General features: G+C 37.0%; 1 protein-coding gene and 1 long non-coding RNA gene across 2 annotated transcripts in view; one reads left to right on the top strand and one right to left on the bottom strand.

The window, feature by feature from the left end:
- The window catches only part of LOC135220291 (uncharacterized), a 498885-nt gene that overhangs the window by 145299 nt on the left and 327218 nt on the right, over positions 1-26368 (bottom strand). The gene's annotated exons all lie outside the window — the stretch shown is intronic.
- Positions 1-26368, top strand: part of LOC135220290 (uronyl 2-sulfotransferase-like) — a 40838-nt gene that overhangs the window by 2671 nt on the left and 11799 nt on the right. Inside the window, exons 2-3 of the mRNA XM_064257543.1 lie at positions 22771-23263; positions 24210-24371. Of these exons, the coding sequence (XP_064113613.1) occupies positions 22771-23263; positions 24210-24371 (655 nt within the window). The remainder of the gene's footprint in view (positions 1-22770; positions 23264-24209; positions 24372-26368) is intronic.

The raw sequence follows: 26368 nt of genomic DNA, 5'->3' as shown, positions 1-26368 counted from the left end.
CCTCAATTTTTTTGAAGAATGCCATTTTTTTTTTTTTTTTTTTGTTTTTTTTTTTTTGGGGGGGGGGTCTAAACCTCCCTGAGCCTCTCAGGTGGTGGTGGGGCCATTCACCACGTACAAAAATATCAGTGCACCACAACAAAAGTCACTTGTCGTGGAGACAGTATCGTGACACATGCTCATTCACAACTTTTCAAAAAGGAAATGGCAAAAATTGACATGCAACTGAACATGGTGCTTTGCTACAAAATGCATTGGTGGTCTCTGAATGAAGTCAATGAGTGATGGAAATTTTCATTATGTTACCATGGCATACAGCTTTGTTAGGCTAAGGCCCCACCGGATCCGTCGCGGCGCGTCGCGTGCGTCCAACACGGCTATCCGTCTACAAGCGTGTCCGTCTTCTGTGAGTGTGGCCCAACCAGACAAACGAGTGACGGTTATAAGACGGACAATTCAAACTTCAGCAGTACTTGCCGTTATGAAGGGAGAGCGCGAGGTTTTCCTCTGACTCGGTGCTGTCAACCAAATTAGAGGCGTTGAACAGTAGGAAACTTTAGATGAGGAAAGAGTGGAGAATATGCAAAACTCTTTCATAAGTTACGATAGCGTCCAGACAAGTTTTTTTAAAATATTGTCGGATGCCGCGGAAAACCTTTGACTTAATTCACGAGGGCATTATATCTCGAATATCAAAATTTGATACCAATTACAGAAGATCCGTATCAATGTAAGAAACTTGTAGTAACTCTGAGGGAAGGATTACTGATTTCGAAATTAAAGTTGCACTTTATTTTATTTAATACAAAAATTAAGATACGTAGAATTGTGTGTGAACTGAACACTTTGATACAGGAACTTCTGAAACAAAGATATTACCATAAATGTATCCATTAGAATATAATAAAAAAATGCATTAATCCTTTATTTTAACCACAAATCATCACATTTGATTATAACTCAAAGTTGGGCAGGTGGTTCAAATGCAAGTGTTGTAGGTCTACCACAATTTCTTCCTTCATGCGGACCAGAGCTCGGAGACGCACGTCCACGCGCGGCTAAAAACAAAATGTTTTGTTCCTTGTGCGTCTAGTCCGGTAACGCACCTGACGCCACGCACGCTCATGCGCCGTGTGGGGCCACTCGTGTTTGAACTATGACAGTTGATCGAAACGCACAAAATGCGTAGCCGTGTTGGACGCACGTGACGCGCCGCGCCGGATTCGGTGGGGCCTTAGCCTAAGTAGTCATTCAGTGGAAAAAAAAAAAAAAAACATAACAGGTTAAGATATATGTGATTTCACCATTAGTGCAAAAAAAAAAAAAAAAAAAAACAAAAAAAAAAAAAAAAAAAAAAAACTCGCTCAGACACACACACACAAAAGGTCATCCACCCATGCATCTTCTACCATAAATCCTTTTACTGACGACAAATCTGTCTGTCAATCAAAAGTGATGAAGTGATGTGGAATGACATGTCAAATGATGTAGTGCCTCTAAGGCTGTAAGTCATGAATTTTGTGCATGCAAAAATCTGGTAATGGCAAGTACATGCAAGAATATAGTGCATGCTAAATTTCAGGCACACGCCAGTACATGCCAGAATTTAGCATGTGCTAAATACTGGACTGTGCCAGTACATACCAAAATTTAGTGTGTAATAAATTCTGGCAAGTACTGGCATGTACTAGTACATGACAGAATTTAGCATACAAAATACTGGTATGTGCAAGTATGTGTCAAAATTTAGCACTCACTAACCAATAGCATGTGCCAGTATTTACAGCGTGCTAAATGCTGACACGTGCCAGTACATGAGAAAATTCAGCTCTCTAAATACTTGCACTTGTAAGTATGTGCCAGAATTTAGACCACACTAAATAATGGCATATGCAGTATTGCAAGAATTTAGCACGTGCTAAAAACTGGCACGTGCCAGAATTCAGTGCTTGCTAAATTCTGGAACATGTCATTAAGTGCCACAATTTAGTTTGTGCTAAATACTGGCAAATGCCAGAATTTAGCTTGCAGTGCCAATACATGAATATGGTGCTCTACATACTTGCATGTGCTAGTACATGTGAGAATTTAGCGCACTAAATACTGGCACATGGCAAAATTTAGCACATTCCAAGTTTTGGGGTGTGCCAGTACACACCAGAATTCTGCAACGTTAGATAATACCTTGTGCCAGTATGTGCCAGATTTTCTGGCATGTGCCGTACACGCCTGAATTTAGTGCATGCAAAATACTAGCTTGTGCCAGTAGGTGCCAGAATTTCTGACACTTGCCAACAGAACCAGAATTTAGCATTCCCCAAATTATGGTGGCTACCAGCACACAACACAATTTAGCACATGCCAAATTCTGGCAAATGACAGTATATGCACATAATACTGGCACATGCCAGTAAGTGACAGAATTTAGTGCACTAAAAGCCAGCAAGTGCCAATACACACCATAATTTAGTGTGCGCTAAATTCTAACTCCTTCTGGCACGTACTGGCACATGCTAGCATTTAGTGTGCTGAAATCTGATGCATATTGGCCCAAACTACTTGGGTTGTCCATATAATAAGGTTCCAAAGAAGCTGCAGTCGCGAAGAACGCTGTTACGTGGGATCCGGCGACACTGGCGTGTAGCTTGGTTCCCCTTTCCCAGTCCCCCACCCCGCCGAGCTGTCTGCGGCGCTCAGCCTTGGCTTGGCAGCCGATAGAGATGGAGCTCCCACTCGCTTCTCACGCCAGGTGCGAATTACGCTCTGTGATTCGTTTTGTGTGTGCAAAAAACATTGCACTGGTGAACATTCATTTCCAACTGTGTGAAGTCTACGGAGAAAAGTGTATGAGCGTACAACACGTGCACAAATGGTGCAGAGAATTCAAAGACGGACATACAGACGTCCATAACGCATTTCAGAACCAGAGAGGAGCTGAAAAAAGGGGTTTTAAGCTATCTTCAAGGAGTGGCGGGAGAGTTCTACGATTCAGGCATAAAGAAAATGGTACACCGCATGCAAAAATGCATTAATCTCAACGGCGATTATGTCAAAAAATAGGAAAAAGTCTAAGCTTTCTAAAAATGCATTATTCAATAATCATGTTTTTCATTGTGAAAAATCTTTGGGAACCTTCTTTTACAGAAAACCCTCGTAGTATTTGGCGTGCTAAATTCTGGAGTATACTGGCATGTGCCCATTTGTAGCACGTGCTAAATACTGGTGTGTGCCATTATTCAGCAGAACTTAGCAAGAGCTAAATTGTGGCACGGGATAAATTCTATCATGTGCCAGTTAGCCTGCACTAAACTCTGGCACTTACTGGCACGTGCCAGAATTTAACATGCACTAAATTCTAGAAATTTAGTGAGCGCCAAATCTGTCTCATATTGGTACGCACCAGAATTTAGCGATTGGTGTGTAATGGCACTCGATATTATTTAGCTCTAGCTAAATTGTGGCATGTACTGGAACACTCTAGTATTTAGTGCGCTAAATTCTGAATTGTATTTTGGTGTGTACTGGCAAGCGCTAGAATTTAGAGCACGGTAAATTCTGGCTCATACTGCCACACACCAGAATTTAGAGCCCATTACATTCATGCTCGTACTGGCATATGCCAGTACATGCCAGAATTTAGCACCTCTAAATCCTGGCATGTGCCAGTACTCGCCAGAATTTAGTGCACACTAAATACTGACACATGCCAGAATTTAAAGCACTAAATTTTGGCACATGCCATATTCAATAAAGTTTAATTTTCACCCTATGGGAACTGGGATTGAACTTTAGCAGCCTTCCAGATATGGAAGATGAGATGCAAAAAAAATCCCAACATCCACTTTTGAGCTTTTAAGGGCCTAAATCAACAGATTCAACATCAAAATTGCTTTAGACAACTGGATCACGTGAACTCTCATTTTACGACATTTGCCCCCTTACTAACAGATTTGATCTGGGGAAGTACGGGGCTCCAGTCTTAGGTTGTTGAAGGTGAAAATAGACTATTTGTGATGTGAGATACCAATGTACATCTTGTGAGTTTTCGTTGGAATCAATTGTTATTATTATTAAAGGAAGGAGATTAACCAGCCCAATGAGTCAGGCTTGACTCTCACAGGGCTGGGCCAAAAAATTTCGGGATAAAAAAAAAAAAAAAAAAAAAAAAAAAAAAATTAATTAATAACTTATATATATGCAATATATATATATATATATAATATATATATATATATATATATATATATATATATGTGTGTATATATATATATATGTATTATATATATATATATATATATATATATATATATATATTGCATACATACACACATGCATACATACACATATATTATTATTATTATTATTATTATTATTATTATTATTATTATTATTATCATCATTATTATTTGTTTAAGCAGTCATTTCCGACTAAGTCATATCGGCTACTTAATGCAGATAAAATCTGTTAAAAATACCATAGTAAATAAATATATTTTTAGTCATTTAGTTTAAAAAAGTAAGTAAATAGATAAAACATTACTGTAAACATTTAAAACAAATTTGTATGAATAAAATTATTAATATATATTTTGATAGATCTGTACCTAATGAAATTATTTATATATGTTTTAATAGATCTGTATCTGTTAAGAATTTTAAAATCTTGCAAACATTTGAGTCGTCATCTCCTAGAATGTCCTGCATTTTAGATGATCCAAAGTATTTATGTCTAATATGTGAATACTTAAGAGCATTTAATTAAAATGTGTTTCAAGGTTATTCTGGTTTGACAGGTATCACACATTCTGGAGGAGGCTGATTAGACATAAGAAAGCCATGGGTTAACCTTGTGTGCCCATTACGCAGCCTGCACAAAGCAGCCTCATGGTTTCTCTGCTTCTGTAAAGAATTCTTAAAAGGAATTATTGTGGTCTTTATCCCTCTAAGTTTGTTATTTTCAAGTGATAACTATTGGTCTCCGCCGATTTTATCTCAAATAAATTTAAAATAATTTTTAGAGTCCTTATAATATGTTTTGTACATTTTATTTCAATCATTTAATACTGCTTCCTTTGCATTTTTATCAACAATTTCATTGCCTTCAATTCCAACATGGCCTGGTGTCCAGCACAAGGATATCTTGATATTTCGAATGCTTAAAAATTAATATTTTCTTGTATTACTCTAATAGCAGGGTGGTGATGATTAAAAGAATCTATTGCTTAAGTAGCACTTCTTGAATCACTATATATAGTGTAATGTTTGCTGGGAGTTTTGAGGATTTTATACAGAGCCAATGAAATTCCTGCCAATTCAGTGGAATACATGGAGCTATAAATACGCATTCTTCCATGATAATATTTTTCGCCTGTAATAACTGCGAACCCCACAGCAGCATCAGTTTTTGAGCTATCTCTATAAATGGAGATAGTATTTGCATGAATCTCTTCGTGTTCCAAAAATATTTGTTTGACAGCGTAACTTGGAATTTCGTCTTTTTTTAAATCGAATAACTCATAGCATACATGAGGCTGATTCCATTTCCAAAAAGGTGTTGACTTTGGTAAATGGTTCAGGAATATTAATGGTGGAATATTATATTTTTCTATGTATATTTTCAGTCGTATAACAAATGGATAAAATTATCGTGGTCCAATTCTTTTTCGAATGATGGTATTATTTATAATTCTACTAAATTTTTATGGGTATCTTAATGTCCGTGAATAGAAGTTTAATCTATATTCGACCCTTCTTTGATCAAGTGAACACAGACCTGTTTCACTATACAGATAAATAACATGTGTAGATTTAAATGCACCCGTAGGATATCTCAAACCTGCATTGTGAAGAGGATCTAATTTTTCCAATGCACTGGCAGATGCAGAAGCATATAAATGCGACCCATAATCAATTTTACTCATTATCAAAGTTTTGTGTAAATGTAGTAATGTACTTCTATCTGAGCCCCACTTGGTATGTGACAATTTCTTCAACAGATGAAGTACTTTACTACAGCTTTCACGTAGGTAATTAATGTGAAATTTCCAAGTCATTCTTTGGTCAAATACATCCCAAGAAATTTAATATGAGTAAAAACATTAATTGGTTTATCAAATAGTAGTAATTTCCTTTTCGGTACATTTTTCTTATTTGTAAAAGTAATGAATACAGTTTTACTTGCCGATATACTGAATCCATGCGCAGTAGTCCACGATACGATAAGATCAAGAGATTTTTGTAGTATGATTTGTCCTGTATAGATAGATACCAGAGTGGGGGATCCAAATGACAAAATCATCTACATATAATGAACACTGTACACCAGTTGGTAGTTGTTTTGTAATGTCATTAATTGCCATGATAAAAAGGGTAGTGGTCAAAACACTACCTTGTGGAACTCCATGTTGTGGATACTCCTTAGATAAACCATCATTTATCTTAACTTTAAAAGTTTTTTCCTTTAAAAACTTGACTATGTTTAAGGATAAAAATCCTCTCAGTCCAGAATAATGCATTTCTTTTAAAATCTGATGGTTCCATGTCTTGGCATAGGCCTTTTCCATATCAAAGAAGATGGCTGTGGCATAGTTACTTGAAGCAAATCCTTTCCCAATATAGGTATCAAGTAAAGTTAAAGGATCAAAGGTAGATCTTAGTTTCCTATATCCATATTGTGAAACGGAAAAGTATCCTGTTTTTTCAAAATACCAGATTAATCTGTTAATAATTTTCTCAAACAATTTACATAAACAGCTTGTTAATGGTATTGGTCTGTAGCTGTCTGTGTCATAAGGATCTTAGCCTGGATTCAAGAATGGAAGGTCCAGTGCTTTCCGGCAATCTTGTGGGAAATATATTTCAATCCATATTTTGTTATATAGCTTTAATAAATATTGTAAACTGTTTGGGTGAAAGTTTTCCAACATTTCAAAGGTTATCATATCTCCACCAGGGGCTGTATTGGAGCATGTTGACAATGCCATAAAAGTTCATCCATGGTAAAGCAAACATTGTATGAATAATATTTATAAGTCTCAAAATTAATTGGAATCTTTTCTTCTTTTTCTTTAATTGTGCGAAAAGATTTCATTGACGAACCTTTGGATATATTAATTAAATGTTCTGCTAGGCAAGTTGCTACATCTTTAGGATCATATATTAGTTTGCTATTATTTTTCAAAACTGGAACATGGGATCGAATGAGCTTTCCTAGTATTTTATGCACTTTTTTCCATATCTTACTTAAGGGTTTATCTTTGCACACCGATTTTAGGTAGTTACACCTAGTTACACCAAGATTTTCTTTGTGCTTCATTAAATGTTCGTTTTGCTAGAGCACAGGACCCTTTTACAATCTATGTAATCTGAATCGTTTCTCGACTTCTTAAATTTTCTTTGGGCTTTACTACAGGCCTTCTTTGCTTTTTTACACTCCTCATTCCACCAAGGAACTGGACACTTAATCTTTACTTGCGCTGCAAATGGTATAGATGACTCTGCAGCATCAATTACCAGAACTAAAAACTTAACCAGTATAGTTTCTATGTCCAAATTATCCCATAATGGAACATTCTTCGTCCATTCACTTTAATCTTCCCAATTGGCTTTATTAACATTAAATTTACTGATTGCTACCTCTCCAGTGAAATTCAGAATACTAATTAAAACAGGAAAATTATCACTACCACACAAATGATCATAAGTGTTCCAAAAATGTTTATCTGCTAGACCTTGTGAGCACAAGGACAAATCTATTTGAGAGTAACTTTTTGTTCGTTGGTCAAAATGTGTTGGTTTGTCTTGATCTAATATATGGAGTTGATTATCTATAACAAAATCAAGTATAATGTTGTCTCTGGAGTTTGATTTTACATCATGCCATGATAAATGTCTTGCGTTGAAATCTCCTAGAAGTAATATTGGTTGAGGAAGCTTCTTGATCAAGTCATTCAACTTTTCTAAATCTATATTATTATTTGGAATTAGATATACAGAGCAAATCGTTATAATTTCCTCTAGTTGAATCTGAACTGCTAAGGCATTTATTTAAGATGAAAGATCATATATCGTGAAAGGTACATCTTTTCTAAGTATCATATTACCTTGCTGATTAGCAGAGTGAGGTTGATAAGGTGTGTAAAATTTATTTGTAAAACTGGAGGAAATAGCTAAAAATGAAATAGGTAAAAATGTTTCATTGAGGCAGATACAAATTGGGCTATATTCATAATTAATTTAAGTAACTCTAACTTGTTTTTTGTTAATGCTTCGAATGTTCCATTGCAATATGAGTGAGGGAGTGTCATTATTTTTAGAAGTGAATTTTACCTATTTTCTTCGGTCTTACGACCCTGAGCTGAAAGAACTGTGTCCACTTTAGTTTTTGAACTGGAACTTTTGATAATTTTTTTGTTACTGTACAACGGAATTTTGCTTCTAGCACCTTTGCTATAATCTGGTGGCATAGCATAGTCTCGTACTAGTGACTTATATTGTTTAATGTGTGGTTTTCTTGTAGGTTCCTTAGATTTCTGTGAAACTATTTCGGATGAGTAATTTTCTGAAGGGTCTTTACTATCGGTGGTATAAACAATGGTTTCTTCTGAACTGATAGTTTTCAGACATTTACTATTTGGACTATGAAGATTGTTCTCGTTCTTAGGTGAGGATGTTTCACTGTGTTTTCTAGGTCTCTTTCCTATCTCTGCTGGTCCTTCTATTTCTCTTAGTATTTCCTCCATTTCTTCAGTATTTTGTAGTTTGTTTTTGGCATGGATTATCCTTGGAGATATATTTTCTTCTTTCTTTTGGCATTTGTTAACAGAGATATCCTCTCTCTGTTCATCAAGACGATCATCTACTGCAAGGTTGGTCAGTGCTTTGAACTTATTACTTATCTCGATAGTATTGTTTTTATCTGACTTTTCTAGAGTTATTTGATTTCTGGTGTTAGAAGATTGGGTAGCTTGTGAGACATCACTGGATAATTTTAGTATGATTTTGGTATGGTGTTTAAGAGTATCAGCAAATGTTTTGAGGGGAAGCTGCATTCCTTCTTTCATGTCTTCCTTAGCCTCCTTAATTGTTATACCAAATTTTCTTGATCTGGTAAGGGCTTCTTGGAAATATCTGAAATATACACATCCCCTTATATAAGCATGGTGCGAACCATTACAGTTAAAGCATTTTTTAGGGTTGGTGCATTCATTACTACTATGCTCCGAGGAGCCACATTTGAAGCATCTAGGCGAGCCCAAAGACTTGCATCGTTTTGCTGTATGTTCAAATTTCAAGCAAACTTTATATTGCATAGGTTTTGGATGTACTTCTTTAATTGCTATTTTTTTGTTTCCTATTTTCATATATGTTGGAATTGTTTGCTGTGAAAAAATAATTTTAGCTAACTTCAGACTTCTTCCAGTTTTAACCCTTTTTCTCTCATAAACAATAACTGATTTAACATTATGCTTTTGATCTTCCAGGACTTCTTTTAATGTTTCACATACAGATTCATTGGTGTCATTTTCAATTCTAAGTTTATCCAGCAACATGGTTCCAATTCTAGTGTTATAATGGGCCTCGTCAGAAGCATTTACATGGTGAATTCCAAGTTTTGTAGTTTCAAGTAGTTTTTTTTATTTACGATGATTTTGTTTTTTTTTCGACTGAGAATCGGGGATTGTCACAGCCAAGAATTTTCTTCAGTGAACGATATATAACCAAGTCACCTGAAGGGGTTACTTCTCCGCTTATTTTGAGTGTGATATACTGAGACACAGTGGAGGAGAAAAAATATCTTTCATAGTTATTCTTTTAAATGTTCTTCTCTTTTGAGATAGACTGTTTGGTACATATGGCTCTAAAGTAGCCATACTAGAGTTTGAGAGGGATTCCATGGACAATTCCTTTGAAGAAATCATAGGGTCGTCAGCAGAAATAGGGGGGTTGCCATATAGCGAAAAAACTTAATTCATCCAGATATTCCCCATACCCACCATGGAGTCACACTTAGAGGACGGGTCATCCCTTTAATTAGGATCGTCCTAGGGGTAATTACCAGATATACACCCTATCTCCAGTGCTAAGGCGTCATGATGTCCGTCGAGATCGGACCGGCACTGAGGATGGGGTTTGACATTAAGCTTTCCCCTCGCTCGACCACGTTAGGTACTTGAGTTCTACGGGTGAGGTGGCATGCCGTCCATCCTCACCCTCCTTCAAATCCCAAGAATAATTCTAAATCATGTCCAAAACCAAGCCAAAAGTCATCAACATAAAATCCATACCTTATAGGGGGAGGAAGCAGAAAGATGAAATGTTTTTAGTATAAGGAAAAGGGCCGACTTATTTAGTTGGATCAACAGCTGGGCACCAAGGCCCAGCAAGAAAGCAGTTCCCACCAGGCATCAGAGCCCAGCTGCTGAACCCTAAGGGGACCCCCCATCCTCGGCAAGGCTTCAGCATCTGAGGGGACATACACATATAAATTTATAATATATATCTAAACGACCCTTTTATTAAAACTAAACAAATTGGAAGCCCTTACTTGTTGTCAATGGTGCCCTCTGTCTGCAAACATGTCATTAGGCTATTAAGATCACGTAAGTACAAAAATATACTATTTATTACCCAAAGCAGATGAATATAGAATAGAACAAAATGATTAATAAGTTATAGTGATGAAAACTCAAGTCTGCCCACAAAGAAAACTAGTAAGTTATCATTCTACCCTCCTGACTAAGAATTCACTCCCAGACCCAGAATGTCAATAGGTTCATTGTATTAGTCAGGTTAGAGAATCCCGTCTCTAATACCATGGAATAGAACCCATCTGTAATAAAGATAATAATGGATAAAAGATACACTTCACACATCACTCTTTTCAAAGTAATTTAAGTAAAAGAATGTATTTCACACTTCTCTCTCTTTTCAAAGGTAACTGTTTTCTAAGTCTTACAAAATATGCGCCATACCTTTTAGATTGGGTTTTCTCTCCCGACACCTGGCGTGTACCAAACTGACCTCTTTCTTCTCACCAAAAGGAATGTGACTTTCGCAAGTGCCCTGGTCGACTAGACCTGTAACATCCGTACAAACGAATGTAGGCGCTTGATGACAAGACGAGCAGTCTCTCGATTAAAATGCTTATGTACCAAATTCCTTCACTCAAGAAAGCTGCCCCCACAGCTCAGCCTGTCTCCAAGCAAGACATATGTAAATTCACTAACATTACACACTTGTAAGAAATATGAAATAAAGTTAAAAATATATATTAAATTCAAGTGATAAAATATTATACTAATATTAAATCTAAGTGATACAAAATAAATTAAATATTATATCTAAGAGAAAAATATCTAAATTTGATTTTTAATACCTATACTTCTTAAAAACGTTAAAATCCTAATAACAGAGAAACTCATTATCTGATAAAAATGTCAGACATACTTTTCTGACCGAAACAAAATTCTTTGACATCTAAAAACTTTACAATCAGTAAAAATATGTTTAATAATTAAAATTGTATCACACTCACTTCACTTTGGAACTATCTCATGAGGTGTATGCATTAAAAAAATCATGTGTTATTCCTGTATGACCAATACGCAATCTCGTTAAAATTGCTTCAGTTTTCTTGTCATTTTGGTTTGATGATTCCCATGGAGAAAATATTCGTCTTATTTGTTTCACTTATTATTTTCCGATTCATCATTCCAAATTTCCTGCCATTTTTTAAACATGAACTTCTTATGTATAGTTACATAATCCTTGTCAGGAAGTTTAATGCCGAGCTGTGGTAAATGTATGGCCGATTTAGCAGCGGCATCTGCTTTCTCATTACTGACAACTCCAACATGGGCTGGAATCCAGCATATTTCAATATTTACCCCGCGAGAATATAATTGGTTAAGGAGCTCTTTAATTTTTAATATCAGTTGATTTCTATGTGTGTAACCTTTGAGGGCTTCTATGGCACTTCTTGAATCGGAATTAGTTACAAATTTGAGATTCACTCCATCTTCAATTGTTTTAACCATGTCAGTTGCCAATAAAATCGCTGACAGTTCAGTAGTAAATACTGATGCTTCACTAGGTAATGAGAACCGACTTGTTTTGTCTGATGATACTGCAGCACAGCCAGCCACCATTGAAGACTTAGAGCCATCAGTATATATAGTATAGTGAGGTACTTTCCTTTGAACATGTTCCAAGGTATGCTATTTATGGTGACTCCGAGTATAGTTATATCTTTTTGATAAATAAAAAAGATAAAAGCATATTCTTGTTTTCTTTATGACCCAAGGAGGAGAAAAATTAAGATGGTTGAATACGATTAATTCTGTTTGTTGATTGTAATAGCTTATTCGCTCTAATTGGGAATGGTGGTTCATGATTGTTCACAAATACATTGCTTTGAATGATGAGCTTCTTTGTTGGAGAATTGGTGGATAGGATCTTCATTGCACTTCGCATTGTTACAAAATTTCGATGTAAGGCCAAAGGTGGCTACCCACTTTCACATAAGACTGAGATATCAGGGGGAGATCTAAATGCTCCACTACAAAGCCCAAGGCCTCGAGTTAGTATTGGATCTTAAGACTTTATGGTAGCTTTGGATCCTGATCCATATACAGTAGTACCTCGAGATACGAAAGGCTCAACTTACGAAAAACTTGAGATACGAAAGCTAACACGAAAAATTTTACTGCTCTACATACAAAAAGTTTTCAAGATACGAAAGGTTTCTGAAAGTCCGAGATGCGCCCCATAACAATTTAGAAACTCGCGCCGCACGCCGCCATCTTAGTTATAGTATGCTCGCCACCATCCTCCTGCTCTCCCATTGGTTCCTGATGCTAGCCAAGCCATGAGATCCTTCTCTCTAATTGGACAGCATCCCTCCCATCATGCATCTTCTATACGTACGTGTTGGTGTGCCTTAGCTCAGCAACTCCGCACCCGAAACTTTACCGTACGCAATCGGCATTCGTTTGGTCCAACGATTTTGTTTAGTAACGTAAATTCGTTAGTGATTTCGTTGCAGTACATATTATCATGTTGTGCGAAGACTGTATTGTGTAACTTTACGTAAATTAACCTACAAGATTAACGTAGTCATGGGTCCCAAGAAAGTTGAAATTCACGGAAAGAAGCGCATGCTGTCTTTGGAGACAAAGATGGAGATCATAAAGAAGTACGAAGCTGGTATGCGATTGAGTGTGATCGCAAAGGAATACGGCCGTAATCCGTCGACAATAGGCACCATCCTTAAACAGAAGGATGCCATCAAAGCAACTACACCGTCGAAGGGCATCACTATTTTGTCCAGCAAGAGGAGCCATGTGCACGACAAGATGGAACGGCTGCTCCTCGTCTGGATAAAAGACAAAGAAATTGCTGGTGATACAGTAACGGAGACGGCAATCGCTCACAAGGCCAGTGCTATTTTCGGCGATTTGATTGCACAGGCGGAAGATGACGGAGGGGAAGGGACTTCAACACCAACCCCAGAGTTCAAGGCTTCGCATGGCTGGTTCGAGAAATTCCGTAAACGGACTGGCATCCATTCGGTGGTGCGTCATGGGGAGGCTGCCAGCTCGGACACGAAAGCGGCCGAAGCCTTTAAAAAGACGTTCGACAAGATGATGACCAAGGAAGGCTACAGTTCTCAGCAAGTCTTCAACTGTGATGAGACTGGCCTTTTTTGGAAAAAAATGCTTCGTCGGACATACATCACGGAGGAAGAGAAGAAGCTACCCGGGCATAAGCCTATGAAAGACAGGCTTACGCTCGCACTTTGTTCGAACGCCAGTGGGGATTGCAAGGTGAAGCCCCTACTGGTGTATCACTCCGAGACTCCTCGAGCCTTCAAGGCCCACAAAGTTCTTAAGGAGAAGCTTCCAGTGATGTGGAGGGCTAATGCAAAAGCCTGGGTAATGAGGCTTTTGTTCACCGAGTGGGTAAATCTGTGTTTCGGCCCGACTGTGAAGAGTTTTTTGCAAGAGAAGCGCCTCCCCCTGAAATGTCTGCTGGTGTTGGACAATGCCCCTCCCCACCCTCCTGGCCTCAAGGAAGATATCATAGCGGAGTATTCCTTCGTTAAGATTCTTTTTCTTCCACCCACCACCACCCCTCTCCTCCAGCCCATGGACCAGCAAGTGATAGCGAACTTTAAGAAGCTGTACACGAGATGTTTCGACATCACCGATACCACAAACCTCACCTTGCGTGAATTTTGGAAGGAGCATTTCGACATCGTCATTTGCATCCGACTCATCGACCAAGCTTGGCAGGAGGTTTCGAGGCGAACTTGAATTCCTCGTGGAGGAAACTCTGACCTGATGCCGTATCCGCCCGAGACTTCGAGGGATTCGACGTGGGCGAAGCTGGTGCAGCTGAGTCCGAAACAGTTGACGATCCCGAAACTGTTTCCCAACCAGATCTTGACGAGATCGTTGCACTCGGCAAGTCCATGGGGCTGGTCGTCGACGAGGACGACATCAACGACCTTCTCGAGGAGCACCAAGAGGAGCTTACGACGGATGACCTGAAGGAGTTGGAGGCCATGCAACATAACATCGTTCAAGAGGAGTTCTCTAGCAGCGGCGATGAAGAGGAGGAGGAGCCTATGACAACGGCAGAAATTAAGGATGTCTTAGCCGCTTTTCATAAAGTGCAATCGTTTATCGAAAAAAAGACACCCCAAAAAGGATCACACAGGTCGTATGCTTGCACAGTTCGATGACGTTTGCCCGAGTCGTTTCAGGAACATTGTGAAAAGTAGGCAGAAGCAATCTTCCTTGGGTCGTTATTTTTTAAAGAGGCCTTCAGCATTAGCAGGAGTAAGCAAAAAGGAAGAACCAAGTGATAAAAAACAGAAAGTTGAAAGCAAAAAGGAAGAACCAAGTGATGAAAAACAGAACGTTGAAAGTGGTGATTAAGTTTAAATTCTTAAAAAAAAAAAAAAAAAAAAAAAAAAAAAAAAAAAAAAAACCTACGAAAAAGTAAAAAAAAAAAAAAATAAAAAGTTAAAAATCAAAAAAAAGAAAATAAAATTTTAATTTTTGATTTTTGTAAGTTAAGTGTTACAGTTTTGTTAATGTGTTCCGTAAATTTTAGTTTTATAGTTTTCCTTAAATTTTTTATGAGTTTTCGTAAAGTTAAGTGTACGTACGTTATCTGCCGTTTGTCTTCCTCCTCCTCTGCCGCCACTTTCGGAGATAGCCTCACTCGAAAGGTAAGCTTCCACATTTTACGTTACAGTAATAATATTTCTTGTACATTAATATACACTTTATTTACAGGTTTTGCATTTTTAGTCTTAATTTAGGTATAAAATGGTCCAAATTGTTGTAGTATTTCATTGTTTATAGGTCAATTTAGCTTTATTATGAAATTTAATGGGGTGTTTTTGGAGGGCTTGGAACGGATTAGCCATTTTACATGTAAAATGTGTTCCAAGATACGAAAAACTCATTATACGAAGGCCGCCTCGGAACGGATTAATTTCGTATCTCGAGGTACCACTGTATTGGGATACCATAATCTATTCTAGATAAGACTAATGCTTTATAGATCAACAGTAGAGTTGATCTCTTTGCTCCCCATATTGTATGAGACAACTTAATCATTAGGTTGAGAGCATTATTACATTTAGGTTTGATGTATGATATAGGCGCTTTCCAATTAAGGTGAGTGTCGAATATTAGTCCCAAAAGTCTGAGCATCGTCCAATGTGCGATTTATATCCTGGTTTTGCTTCCATCTCCTATTCTTGTAGAACATTTTGCTTGAGTTTTTCCAACAGAAAGTCTGAAACCAACAGAGGCAGTCCAAACTTGTATTCTACAAGTAGCGTTATTCAGAATTCTTTGTAAGTGATGAAGATAATGTGACGAGTAGTATATTGCAAAGTCGTCCACATACGTACAGACTACTTTGCACTCCCTGAGGCAATTGAGCAACTTAAGACACTACCTTGTGGTACACCACAGTCAAGGTTGAAAGATTCTGAATACATATTGTCTATGCGAGTTTGGAATTTCTAATAAAAATAGGAAGGTGTCCTCGAAAACCATTGTGGTGTAAGGACTTTGGTACTGAATACCTCCAAGTAGTATCGTATGCCTTTTGGATGTCAAAAAATATGGCTACTGTGATTTGCTTTCGTTCAAAACCTTACAGATATAATTTTCAAAGTGTGATAGAGAGTCCAAGGTGAATCGTTCTGTTTGAGAGCCAAATTGTGAAGCTGATAAATTGTTGTTACGACGTAAACACCAGTTCAATCTATAGTTTACCATTTTTTCCAGTAATTTGCCAACACAACTCGTTAGAGAAATTGGTCTGTAATTGTTTGGATTACTGGGATCTTTTCCTGTCTTAGCTATCGTTATTACTATTGCATGTATCCATGCCTTTGGAAGTAGATGTTGTGTCCAAAGATGATTATAAAAATCTGATAGATAGGCCTTAGCCAAAGGGGCTAGATTTCTATCATATAAAAATTTATATTATCCTTACCAGGGGCCGTTGAACTACAATTTGATAATGCAAATTTTATTTCCTCTGTCGTAAATCTTTTATTGTAGAAGATATCTTCCACTGCATCAAAATTAGATGGAAATGCTTCTCCTTTTCTTTTGATGGATCGAAAAGTGGGTATCCAAATTATTCATGCTGCTTATGTTTTCAATACTGCGCCCAATAATGTTTGAGACTGCCAGTGTATTATGAACCAGCGAGCCATTATGCATTAATGCATGTCTGGGAGGTATGCTATACAAGCCATTAATTCTTCTTCTAAATTTCTGCCGCACCTTTTGCACTTAAGTAGTTTCTGATATGCTAGACACATATTTTTGCCCCGAAAGTATCTTGCTTTCAATTGCTTCTTTTCTGAATTTAGCAGATATCTTATTAAAATATGGTTTCAGAATACTCATTTCTATGGCTATATCAACGAGTTGTTTATGGTATTTCCCAACATTAGGAGATCAGTACTCAAATTTTTAAATCTTTTATTTAAGGTTTCTAATTTTCTTCCAATTACATGCTTTTCATTTATTAATTGGGTTAAAGTGTCTGACCACCAATGGACCGAGTGTTTCATTGGTCGGGCATTCGGCAGAGGCATAGATTTGTCAGCTGCTTTTGTGATGAAGTTTACGAATCATTTGTTTCATCATGATCTTGTGAATAATTGAAGGGAGGAACTTGACCCGTATAAAATTTAAACTTATCCCAGTCAGCTTTATTTGTATTGTAACGCTGAATAGGAGGATTTAGTGTATGTTCCAAAGTGGTTATTAAATTAGGGAAAGGTCACTGCCATATAGGTCATATAGGACGCTCCATTCAAACCTAACAATAATATTGTTGGAACATAGAGTTAGATCTTTTGATGAATGTGTTCCATGAGTTTTTGAATGATAAGTGCTAATATCTCCCTCGTTTAATATACTGAGGTTATCATCATTTATTATTTGTTCAACATTGGAACCATTTGTATCAACACTATTACAGTTATTGTCCCAGGGGGATTGTGGCTGTTGAAGTCTCCAGTTAATATGAAATCCTCTTGCATATCTGGCAATTCTTAGGGTAAATTTTGCAGATCCTAGTTGCAAGAAGGTTGATTATATATATTATAAATATTTAAAAGTTATTATTTAGATGTAATCTAACTCCAAATAATTGAAACTGAAGTGTTAATTATCATAGCATCGTAAGTTACTGTTAAGAATATATATCGCAGTTTCTAATGAATCAGCAGAGGGAAATGAGCGAGATGCTAGAATGTAATTTCCTATGAAAGGAACAACATATTGCAATGGGGTTATAATTTTCAATAGTCTTTGAATTTCTCCTAGATGTAGGCGGGTTTTAAGACAATTAATATTCCGTTGAATTATGTACGGATTGAACATTAAGGCAAAGATGGATTTCCATTGGGTAGAGCGTTATTTCTGCTTATTTTGCTTAGTTAGGTTTCTGTTTAATTGCGCTAGCATTACTTTTTTTATTAGGTTTAGATCTTTAGATATTATTTCCTGATGTTTACTTTATGATTTGCTTTATTATCATTTAGATTAAGGTTAAGTTTATCTATGAATTTTTCAAGATGAACAGTGCCTGTTGCACACTTCTTTATAAGATGATCAACAAACATACAACAGGTATTGTGTGTTTCTAGTTTACCATTTGGTTTTTATTTTTGTTTTTGACAAAGTTATCAGTCAGATTATTAATTTTGTGTATGTTCATGTTCTTAATATCAATAAATTCAGATAAGAAGCAATCATTGCATCCGCAAGATTTTGGGCAGTTTTATTCTCGGTTGTTTTGTGAGAAATGATTGATTTCCCAATTATGTCTATAACTGGAGAAGGATTTATTTCTTCAAGGGGTGCATTGGTAATTGGATTCTCTTCAACTACTTGTGCATCATAAGGATTCTTTTGGACCTCGACCTTTGCCACATGTTTAATGGCCTCATTTATTATTAAACTGGGTTTAGATTCAGTGACTGGGAGTTGAGACAATGTATCTGTTCCTTCAAAAAGTTGATTTGGTACTTCAACCAACAAATCTTCCTTTGTAACAACTTAAGAAGAAACTTGAGGTTCACCCAAACATTCTTCCATATTTTATTTTTTTGAATTTAGAGGAGTTGCATTTTCAATGACCCGTTTTTTCCTCTCAGGGTTAGATTTAGGGGGTTCAGGATCAACCATACCCACTTCGAAGAGATCTTCTACATCTTTGGAAGTTTCCTTAGTGGAGAGTATCTCAAATCTGTTTTGTATTGGAGTACGAGTTTCTAGTTTATTTTTAGCGTTTTGAGTGCCATTGCTTTTTGCATTTTCATTCATTCTATTGGTATAATTACGCTTAAATGAATATTGAGGCGCAGCAGTATTAGTACATGAATGATATGGTCCAGGGTGACTCGATGATGAAGAGTTGGGGAAGCTATGAATCTGCAAATTAGGTCTTGTGGAAGAAAGCACCGTTCTTGAACCATCAGTCGAATCACGTGGACTGGATAAAATACTTGAATAAGTGGTTCCTCAGGTATTATTATTTCCCGTGAGTTTTTTCCTAGCTGCCCCATAGGTAATATGCTCATTATTAGCTGTTTCAACAATAGCCTGTTCCAGTTTATCTTGGGGATATTGTCAAAGAGTTCAGAGAATGAGCTTCCTTACAACTGAAACAAAATTTCTTTTTTATGCATTTTGAAGAGAGGTCATGGAACTCTGAGCAGTTCAAACACCTTTTCTCATTGATGCATCTGACATTGACACGGCCGAAATCATAGCACTTATAACACTGCATGGGCCTTGGGTGAAAATTTTTTACATGGATGTTTAAGTCTCTAATTTTAATATAGTCAGGAAGATAGGGTGTGGAAAACACCAATATGATGGCATTGCTATTTCCTTTTAGATTTTTAACTTTGAAAACAGGGAGAGCACCTCTTCAGTATGGCGTATTCCACAAACTCATAGGGGTCACCACATTAAATTATTCCTTTTGCATTGTTGAAGATGTGGTGGGGAATAACACTGAATATTATCAGCAGAAGAGGATGTAAAATTAATTAATTAATACTGCCTGAGTCTCATTGCCAGCTTTTATCAGTATATTACGGCCATAGCGATTTAAATTTCCTTGTGGGATGGTACCAACTTTTTTTTCTAGGCACTCATAGCCCTTGATAATGTTACTACCCCCTTCCTCGTATGAGGCCACATACCACATAGGTTCAGGTATGTGGCCTCATACCTGAACCTCATACCTGAACCTCATCATACAAGGCAGAGCACTCAGGCACAAAATCAAAATCTGAATCTAATATATTTTGAACATGATACAATATTACACGGCAGTTAAGTCCGGCAATTTACTAGTTTTAATATCTAAAAAAGCAGCCTTAGCTTCGGAAGCATCAGTTTATGTAATGTAAGCCTCAAAAGCTTGCTTATCTTTTGAAAGCTTCAATTCTAACTACTCCTCCGAGAGGTTTTAGAAGATTAAATATATGTTCATAATTCATATTAAGAGTAATACTCTCACAACATAAAACTCTTACATTTTCATTTATACTGCCAGTCTTTACTCCTCTGGCATCCTGGGGAAGTGGAAAAGAAAGGTTCCAGTGTGATAACACTGGACACCTTATTATTGGTGGAGTGATCTTTTTTATTGCCTGGGTCGTCAACAGGGTTTTCCTCATTCAAGTTGACAAAGGTCGTCAACACTGTCTGGGGTTCGCCATAGGATCCAGGGGTAGGGGAAACATCATCAATATTCATTTTTTTCTTTCGGAGGGGGATGGGAGGGAACAATAAAAACTAACAAAAATAAATGGAAAAAATATAAAAGTTTTCGGGAAAATTTTTTTTTAGACTGCCTAACATCCTAAAAGACACCCCATTAGTCTTTCATGGAATTAATTTCTCCACCAATAACACCAGTGAGAACTGACTTCCAAATGTCCACTTCCTACCCTACTCCGAAGGGATGGCACCACTATGATCAGAGTGGCTCAAGTGTAAGCCAACCCGCTTGATAGGACTGAGAGTAATCAGGAATACAATCATCCTACTTTAATCATAGTGGCAGGCAAACCGGACAGAATGTCGAGAGCCCTATCTCATAAAAACCAACCCACCCCTGGAATCCGAGGGCCAATTTGGCACTGAGATAGTTCCCATGCCAATAAAAAGCTACTGACATTCCTATGGTCCGAACACTATCGGATAGTTGGCTAGACCACCACAGCTCCCACAATTGGTTTCGAAAATAACTCCAATCCCAGCAATGGTATCCCTTCCCAGAAATCAAGACAGTGAAAGGAGTATGAGAGGTTGGATAGCAAGATGGGAGTAGTCGATCTCATCAGATCTGCCAGCTCCTTGTTCATAAATCTGACATCCTCTTCACGATGCTTGAGGACATCATCACTGATTATATCCCTCACACCATCACCACCAACTTCTTGCCAAATCGACAATCCTCTCCACCTCACCATCATTAACCAGGCAGACCTTTCATTCATTCCCAATACCACTCCACAAACTATACAAACAAGCATTCACCATTTCTGGTATCAAGTCATCCACTGCTCCATGGATAAACACTGCACCCATAATGGTGAATGATTTCCAGCAGTCCACGACATTTGCGTTAGGGTCAGTACTGATAGCCACAAAGATCAAATTAAAAACCTGCTGAGTAGAGGCAGCCATGAAAGAGCAAATGATGCCTTGGTCTAAAGGCTAGAGAAGTGCTTTCGTGTTGAGAGGCAAAAACATGACCTGCATACCTAAGTCTTCAATGGAAGTGAACTGAGGATGGCAAGGAGCATAGTCAGTTATTGAGAGGACTTTGAAAGGCAGGCCATCCTTCTATAAATATCTCATGAAACCACTGTGTCAACAGCAATGTAGTGGTCCATGCCTAAGTGTTGTATTGTCAGTAAACATGAATTAGCATCTTGTAAATCAAAGCTTACATCGTTTTAACCATCACCTACTAGATGTAAATGGCTTGATTCCTTCTTTAACATCAGCCTTAATGTTGACTGTCTTGTACAAACATAGGACCTTTTGCTGCAAAATGTTCTTTTGATATGGACCCTCTTCTCTGACATGTCCTCTATCCCCACACAGTGCTTTTCCCCCACAAACCTCATCTTTGTCACACCCTCTACCTATGAACTTGACCAAACTCATTTTTGTACTCTTGGGGGCAGTAGCACACCTTTCATGAGTGTTTTTACTATGCCTTAAGATTTGTTTACATTGACAACAAATTCTCCTTCAATTGCCAAGCAGCCTGGGCATAATATTTCCTTTCAATGATATCTAACAATTTTACTTTTTCTGCTATTGTCAGCACATCACAGGCCATCTTGGGCTTGCTTTCACTACCACTAGAAACACTTCTAGCAAACTTTGGAGCCATTTAGTAAAGCTTCTTTGTAACATAGGAATGACAGAATCCCCAGACTGCGAGGGAGATACACTGTGGGAAAAATGCTATGCATGCATAGAGTATGAAGTGCGGGTATTAATGGGTAGATGCTGGTTAAAACAAATGGTAATGAGTTGGTATTGTTATTAGTTGGTATCATTTTGATACCCCTCCTCCTCCTCACATTATGAACACATTCAAGTATTTCTGAAGATTACAGGTGTCTATGTATACAAAGAGCTCTACTTTCTAAACTACTCTTCCTCCTGACAAATAATAAAAAAAAAGTCGACAAACAAACAGATCATAATTGATAACAAGTGATTTTCATATTTCAAGTATACTCCTTTTAGATAGTACTGCTCTTTGCTTCTATCAATTTCAACCGATATTTTGAAGATTTCAGAGTGTATATATACAAAGAGCACTACTTTCTAAAATGTTATACCTCAAAATTTGTTCATGAAAAGAAGAAATGAGATTAAACTTCACATAAAGGGTCTCTTTTTCATATTGTTAATAGTATTTTCGCAAAACCATTATACCAGGTTCATGACTCAACTTATAAGTTAAAATCATCCTTAGCCGTAAGTTAAATGCTTGAGAATTGTAGTTATATTATCTTTACTATGCTTTAGTCAGTGTCACAAGTCGAAAAGTTAGATTAGGTTCAATTTTTGGGCCTTTTCAACTGCTAAAGTAGTTAGCAACATTGAATAAAAATTCAGCTACAACCATTTTGGATAGAAATATATATAAATCCTCATGAACATAATTCATCAACAGATCCTGCACAGAGCCACAACGCAGAGGAAGACCAATTCAGTCAAAGGGGAAATCATGAACCAAATTTAACTAATCCACTTGGAGACGAGGATGGAAACCTTCAAAATGAACTTGGATTGCCAGATAATGATGTAAGAATGGGAAAAGATTATGAACATGATGGAGAAGCAGACATTGATTACGATGAGGAGGGAGAAACAGAAGAATTAGATGAGGAATACGAAGACGATCAAAAGCAATCAAACCAAATCACTGGACAAGATATCGAACATTTCGCACTAATTGAAAAGTTGAAGAAATATCCCATATTACCCTTACCTATATATGTAAATGGAGGAAAAAGGCCACAAGTGTATAAAAAGTACGTCAAGGAGAACTTGAATATCCAGGTCATTCCATCAGCCAGGAATGTCACTCCAGAAAACACAAGATTGGTCATCTACAACAGAGTTCCAAAATGTGGCTCAACAACTGTCAATACAATTATTAAGAGGTAAGAATAACCCAGTGTAAACTGAATAAAGGCATGTGTTCTTAATGAATCTCGCTTTCTAAAGGCTGCAATGCTCACTAAATTGAATAAAAACCTTAGCAACTAAGCATTTAATTTTGTTACTATATGATTTGCCACCAACTGAAAAAAAATTAGTTCAACTTTCACGTTTCTAAGAATGATCCGTAGATATAAAGTAGCACATCGTTGAAATCAGAGGTATTGGAAAATATTATTAGAACAGTTCATTGTAAGTGTTGCATCTAAATACTACCAGTAAAAAGTTATGTCTACTTACAACAGGAATAACAGCACATCTGATAGTGTGCCCTTCAAAGTTGTAAGTACTTTTCTATCCCTCCATCTTTGGTCAGGCTTATTCTTCAAAGATCTGCTATTACACTACCCATTACTCTTCCATTCATCAAACTTCCTTCATTTTCAAAATTACTCTATCATACTTCCCCCATCACCTTTCATAAGTTGTGCATTTAAATTGTAAGATATTGATCTCTTCCTTTCTGGAGGCAACATTACTATACAAGCATTTCACCATCGCCAACATTTACTGCGACTGCGTTAGTTCCCAAAAATCGGCTGGTCCAATTACTAACCTTCTCCCTTTCTACCTCAAGCCTTGAAGTTTTTCACCCACTTCTAAATTCCTCGAGGACAGCATTATTTTCTTCTATATCAAAAAGGTTTCAGGGGCTTTGAAAGTGGGACCCATATTTTCTTTTCAACCACATTCTCTTCACTTGCTCTCCTTTCTCTTTTTCCTCGTCCAGATATCATCTAAAACTAACATCATCACCTCCAATGATGTGCAATGCAATCTACCATTCATGTCTTTCCCATGCTATCACTTCCTCAAATCTCCACTCGTCTCCAACCTCTCGTTTCATAAAAGCATATCCAGTGCATATCCGAATACATCTGTCCACAGATTGCAACTGAAAAACAAATTTCACCATCACCATTCTAAAATCTACAACACGCACTGGCTGGACGAGGAGAGAAGAAAAGCCTTGACGAAAAGACTATACGCAAATTCGAAGAAGATTCCTCTAAGTTTCGATAGGCACATTTACTACTTCAACTTCACAAGGTATGAAAACATCCTTCTGTATAATCAATTTTCTGAACCATTCTTCAACTAATAATACTGCTGCTTTATTACCAACGATGGCTTCAATCACCTATGGATGTCCAAATTCTACTCTAATATAATATACATACATAGTCCAAATGGAACTTACATGTTCACCATATAGTTGGTCATAAGATCAGAGAAAATAAGCGATAATGGTCTTGTGTAGTACTAAGACAGGTGGCTAATGCAAAGTATCAGACACAATTGGAAAAAACTTCTTTACACATACGATTAAAAGTTTTTTTTCCAACGATGTATTAATAGTAGAGTTCCACCAAAAAGTAGTTTTGAAATTAATTTTTATTGTAATTTCCTTATTTCCATTGTCAGAATGCCACCTTCTTCCACTTTTGTTCCTTTATTCTATATCTTAGTCATGTGCCCTAGTCTACTGTCTTCTAGAGGTTTTGTGTTGTATATCATATTAATGTAAACTTTTAGGAAATGAAATTGAATATTCTTTTATCCTTTTGTCATTACATACACACACACATACTCATATATATATATATATATATAATATCTATATATATATATATATATATATAGATATATATATATAGGCAGTTTCTCTCATAATTTTTGTTGTTGTAAGCAATCGCCTTTGTGGTATTGACTTCTTTGATGTACACTTTTTCATATTTCCTTACTTCTGTTTTCAATAATTCTTCAAAGTTCTGGATACGTACACAGATTCGTGACTGTTTTCTACTTTCTGCTACGGTCCGTTTTGCCTTGTTTAAGGCTTTCTCAAGCAAGACCTAAGACATTCAGGTGCACACTACGTAATTTATAGCGGCAGGATTGGATTAAGGGGGTAACCATATTTCTTGGTTACAAGTTTGGTTTACAATTTGCAATGAGGTGGTTAGTTGTTCATATAATATTTACATAATATGTTATTACATGGTAAAACTATGTTAAAGTATTGGTATTACATTCTATTTCTACACATTATATACCTAATAATATTATTGATTTCTTCGTGTGTGGTGTTCTGGCATGGCTCCACTCTTAATTATTGACCTTGACCTTTGAATCTTCTTCTCATTCAAGCAGACAGTAGAGAATGGTCACCTTCTGTATGTTTATAATAACTGCCTCTGTTATTGTTGCATCTTTTATTTTAATGGTTATCATGTCTCGCGATGATGATATAGAGATATCAGCATTTGATTCATAGTTTTTCAGGTTACTGAGATGAATAGTGATACTCCTGATGTCTTTTAAGTCCAAGTTCAGCCCCGATAGAAGGGAGGGGGGTGAGAAATGGTGAAATTTGACATGTTAAAAATGAAAATGCCAGGCAATGTAACTGAAAAAAACTATCTTTACAGGAATGAGAGAGAGAGAGAGATAGAGTCATTCACAGCTTTCAGAGTTTTCCTGGGCCGTGCTGCGTTGGTCAGTTAATATAAATTATATACGTATATAAGTGTGTGAGTGCGTGTATATACCTATATATACTTACATACCTATATCCACTCATATATGTACATATACATATATGTATACTTGCTGACCAACCCAGCACAGCCTAAGAAAACTCTGAAAGCTCTGAATGACTCTTAATAATCTCTCTCTCTCTCTCTTTCTCTCTCATTCCTGTTAAGTTAGTTGCTTCAGTTACATTACCTAGCGTTTTTGACGTCATCTTTCACCATTTCTCACCCCCCATTCCTATTGAGGCTGAACTTGGACTGAAGGACATCAGGGGTGTATCTATTCATCTCAGTGACCTTTAAAACTATGGATTATTCACTAATATCTGTATTTTTTGGTTATTTTTACATGTTACCCCCCTTCCACCCCATCCTTACTAACAGGGATGAAATTCGATGGGAATTGGTAGGGTCACTATTCATCTCAGCAACCTCAAAAACTATGGATTAGACACTAATATCTAATGTTTTTGGTTATTTTAACATGGCCCCCCCCCCTTTGCTCCCTTC

The sequence above is a fragment of the Macrobrachium nipponense genome, chromosome 1 (genome assembly GCF_015104395.2).
Source record: "Macrobrachium nipponense isolate FS-2020 chromosome 1, ASM1510439v2, whole genome shotgun sequence".
Taxonomy (NCBI): domain Eukaryota; kingdom Metazoa; phylum Arthropoda; class Malacostraca; order Decapoda; family Palaemonidae; genus Macrobrachium; species Macrobrachium nipponense.
Note: the sequence above shows the minus strand (reverse complement) of the source record. Positions and strands in the feature narration are given on the sequence as shown.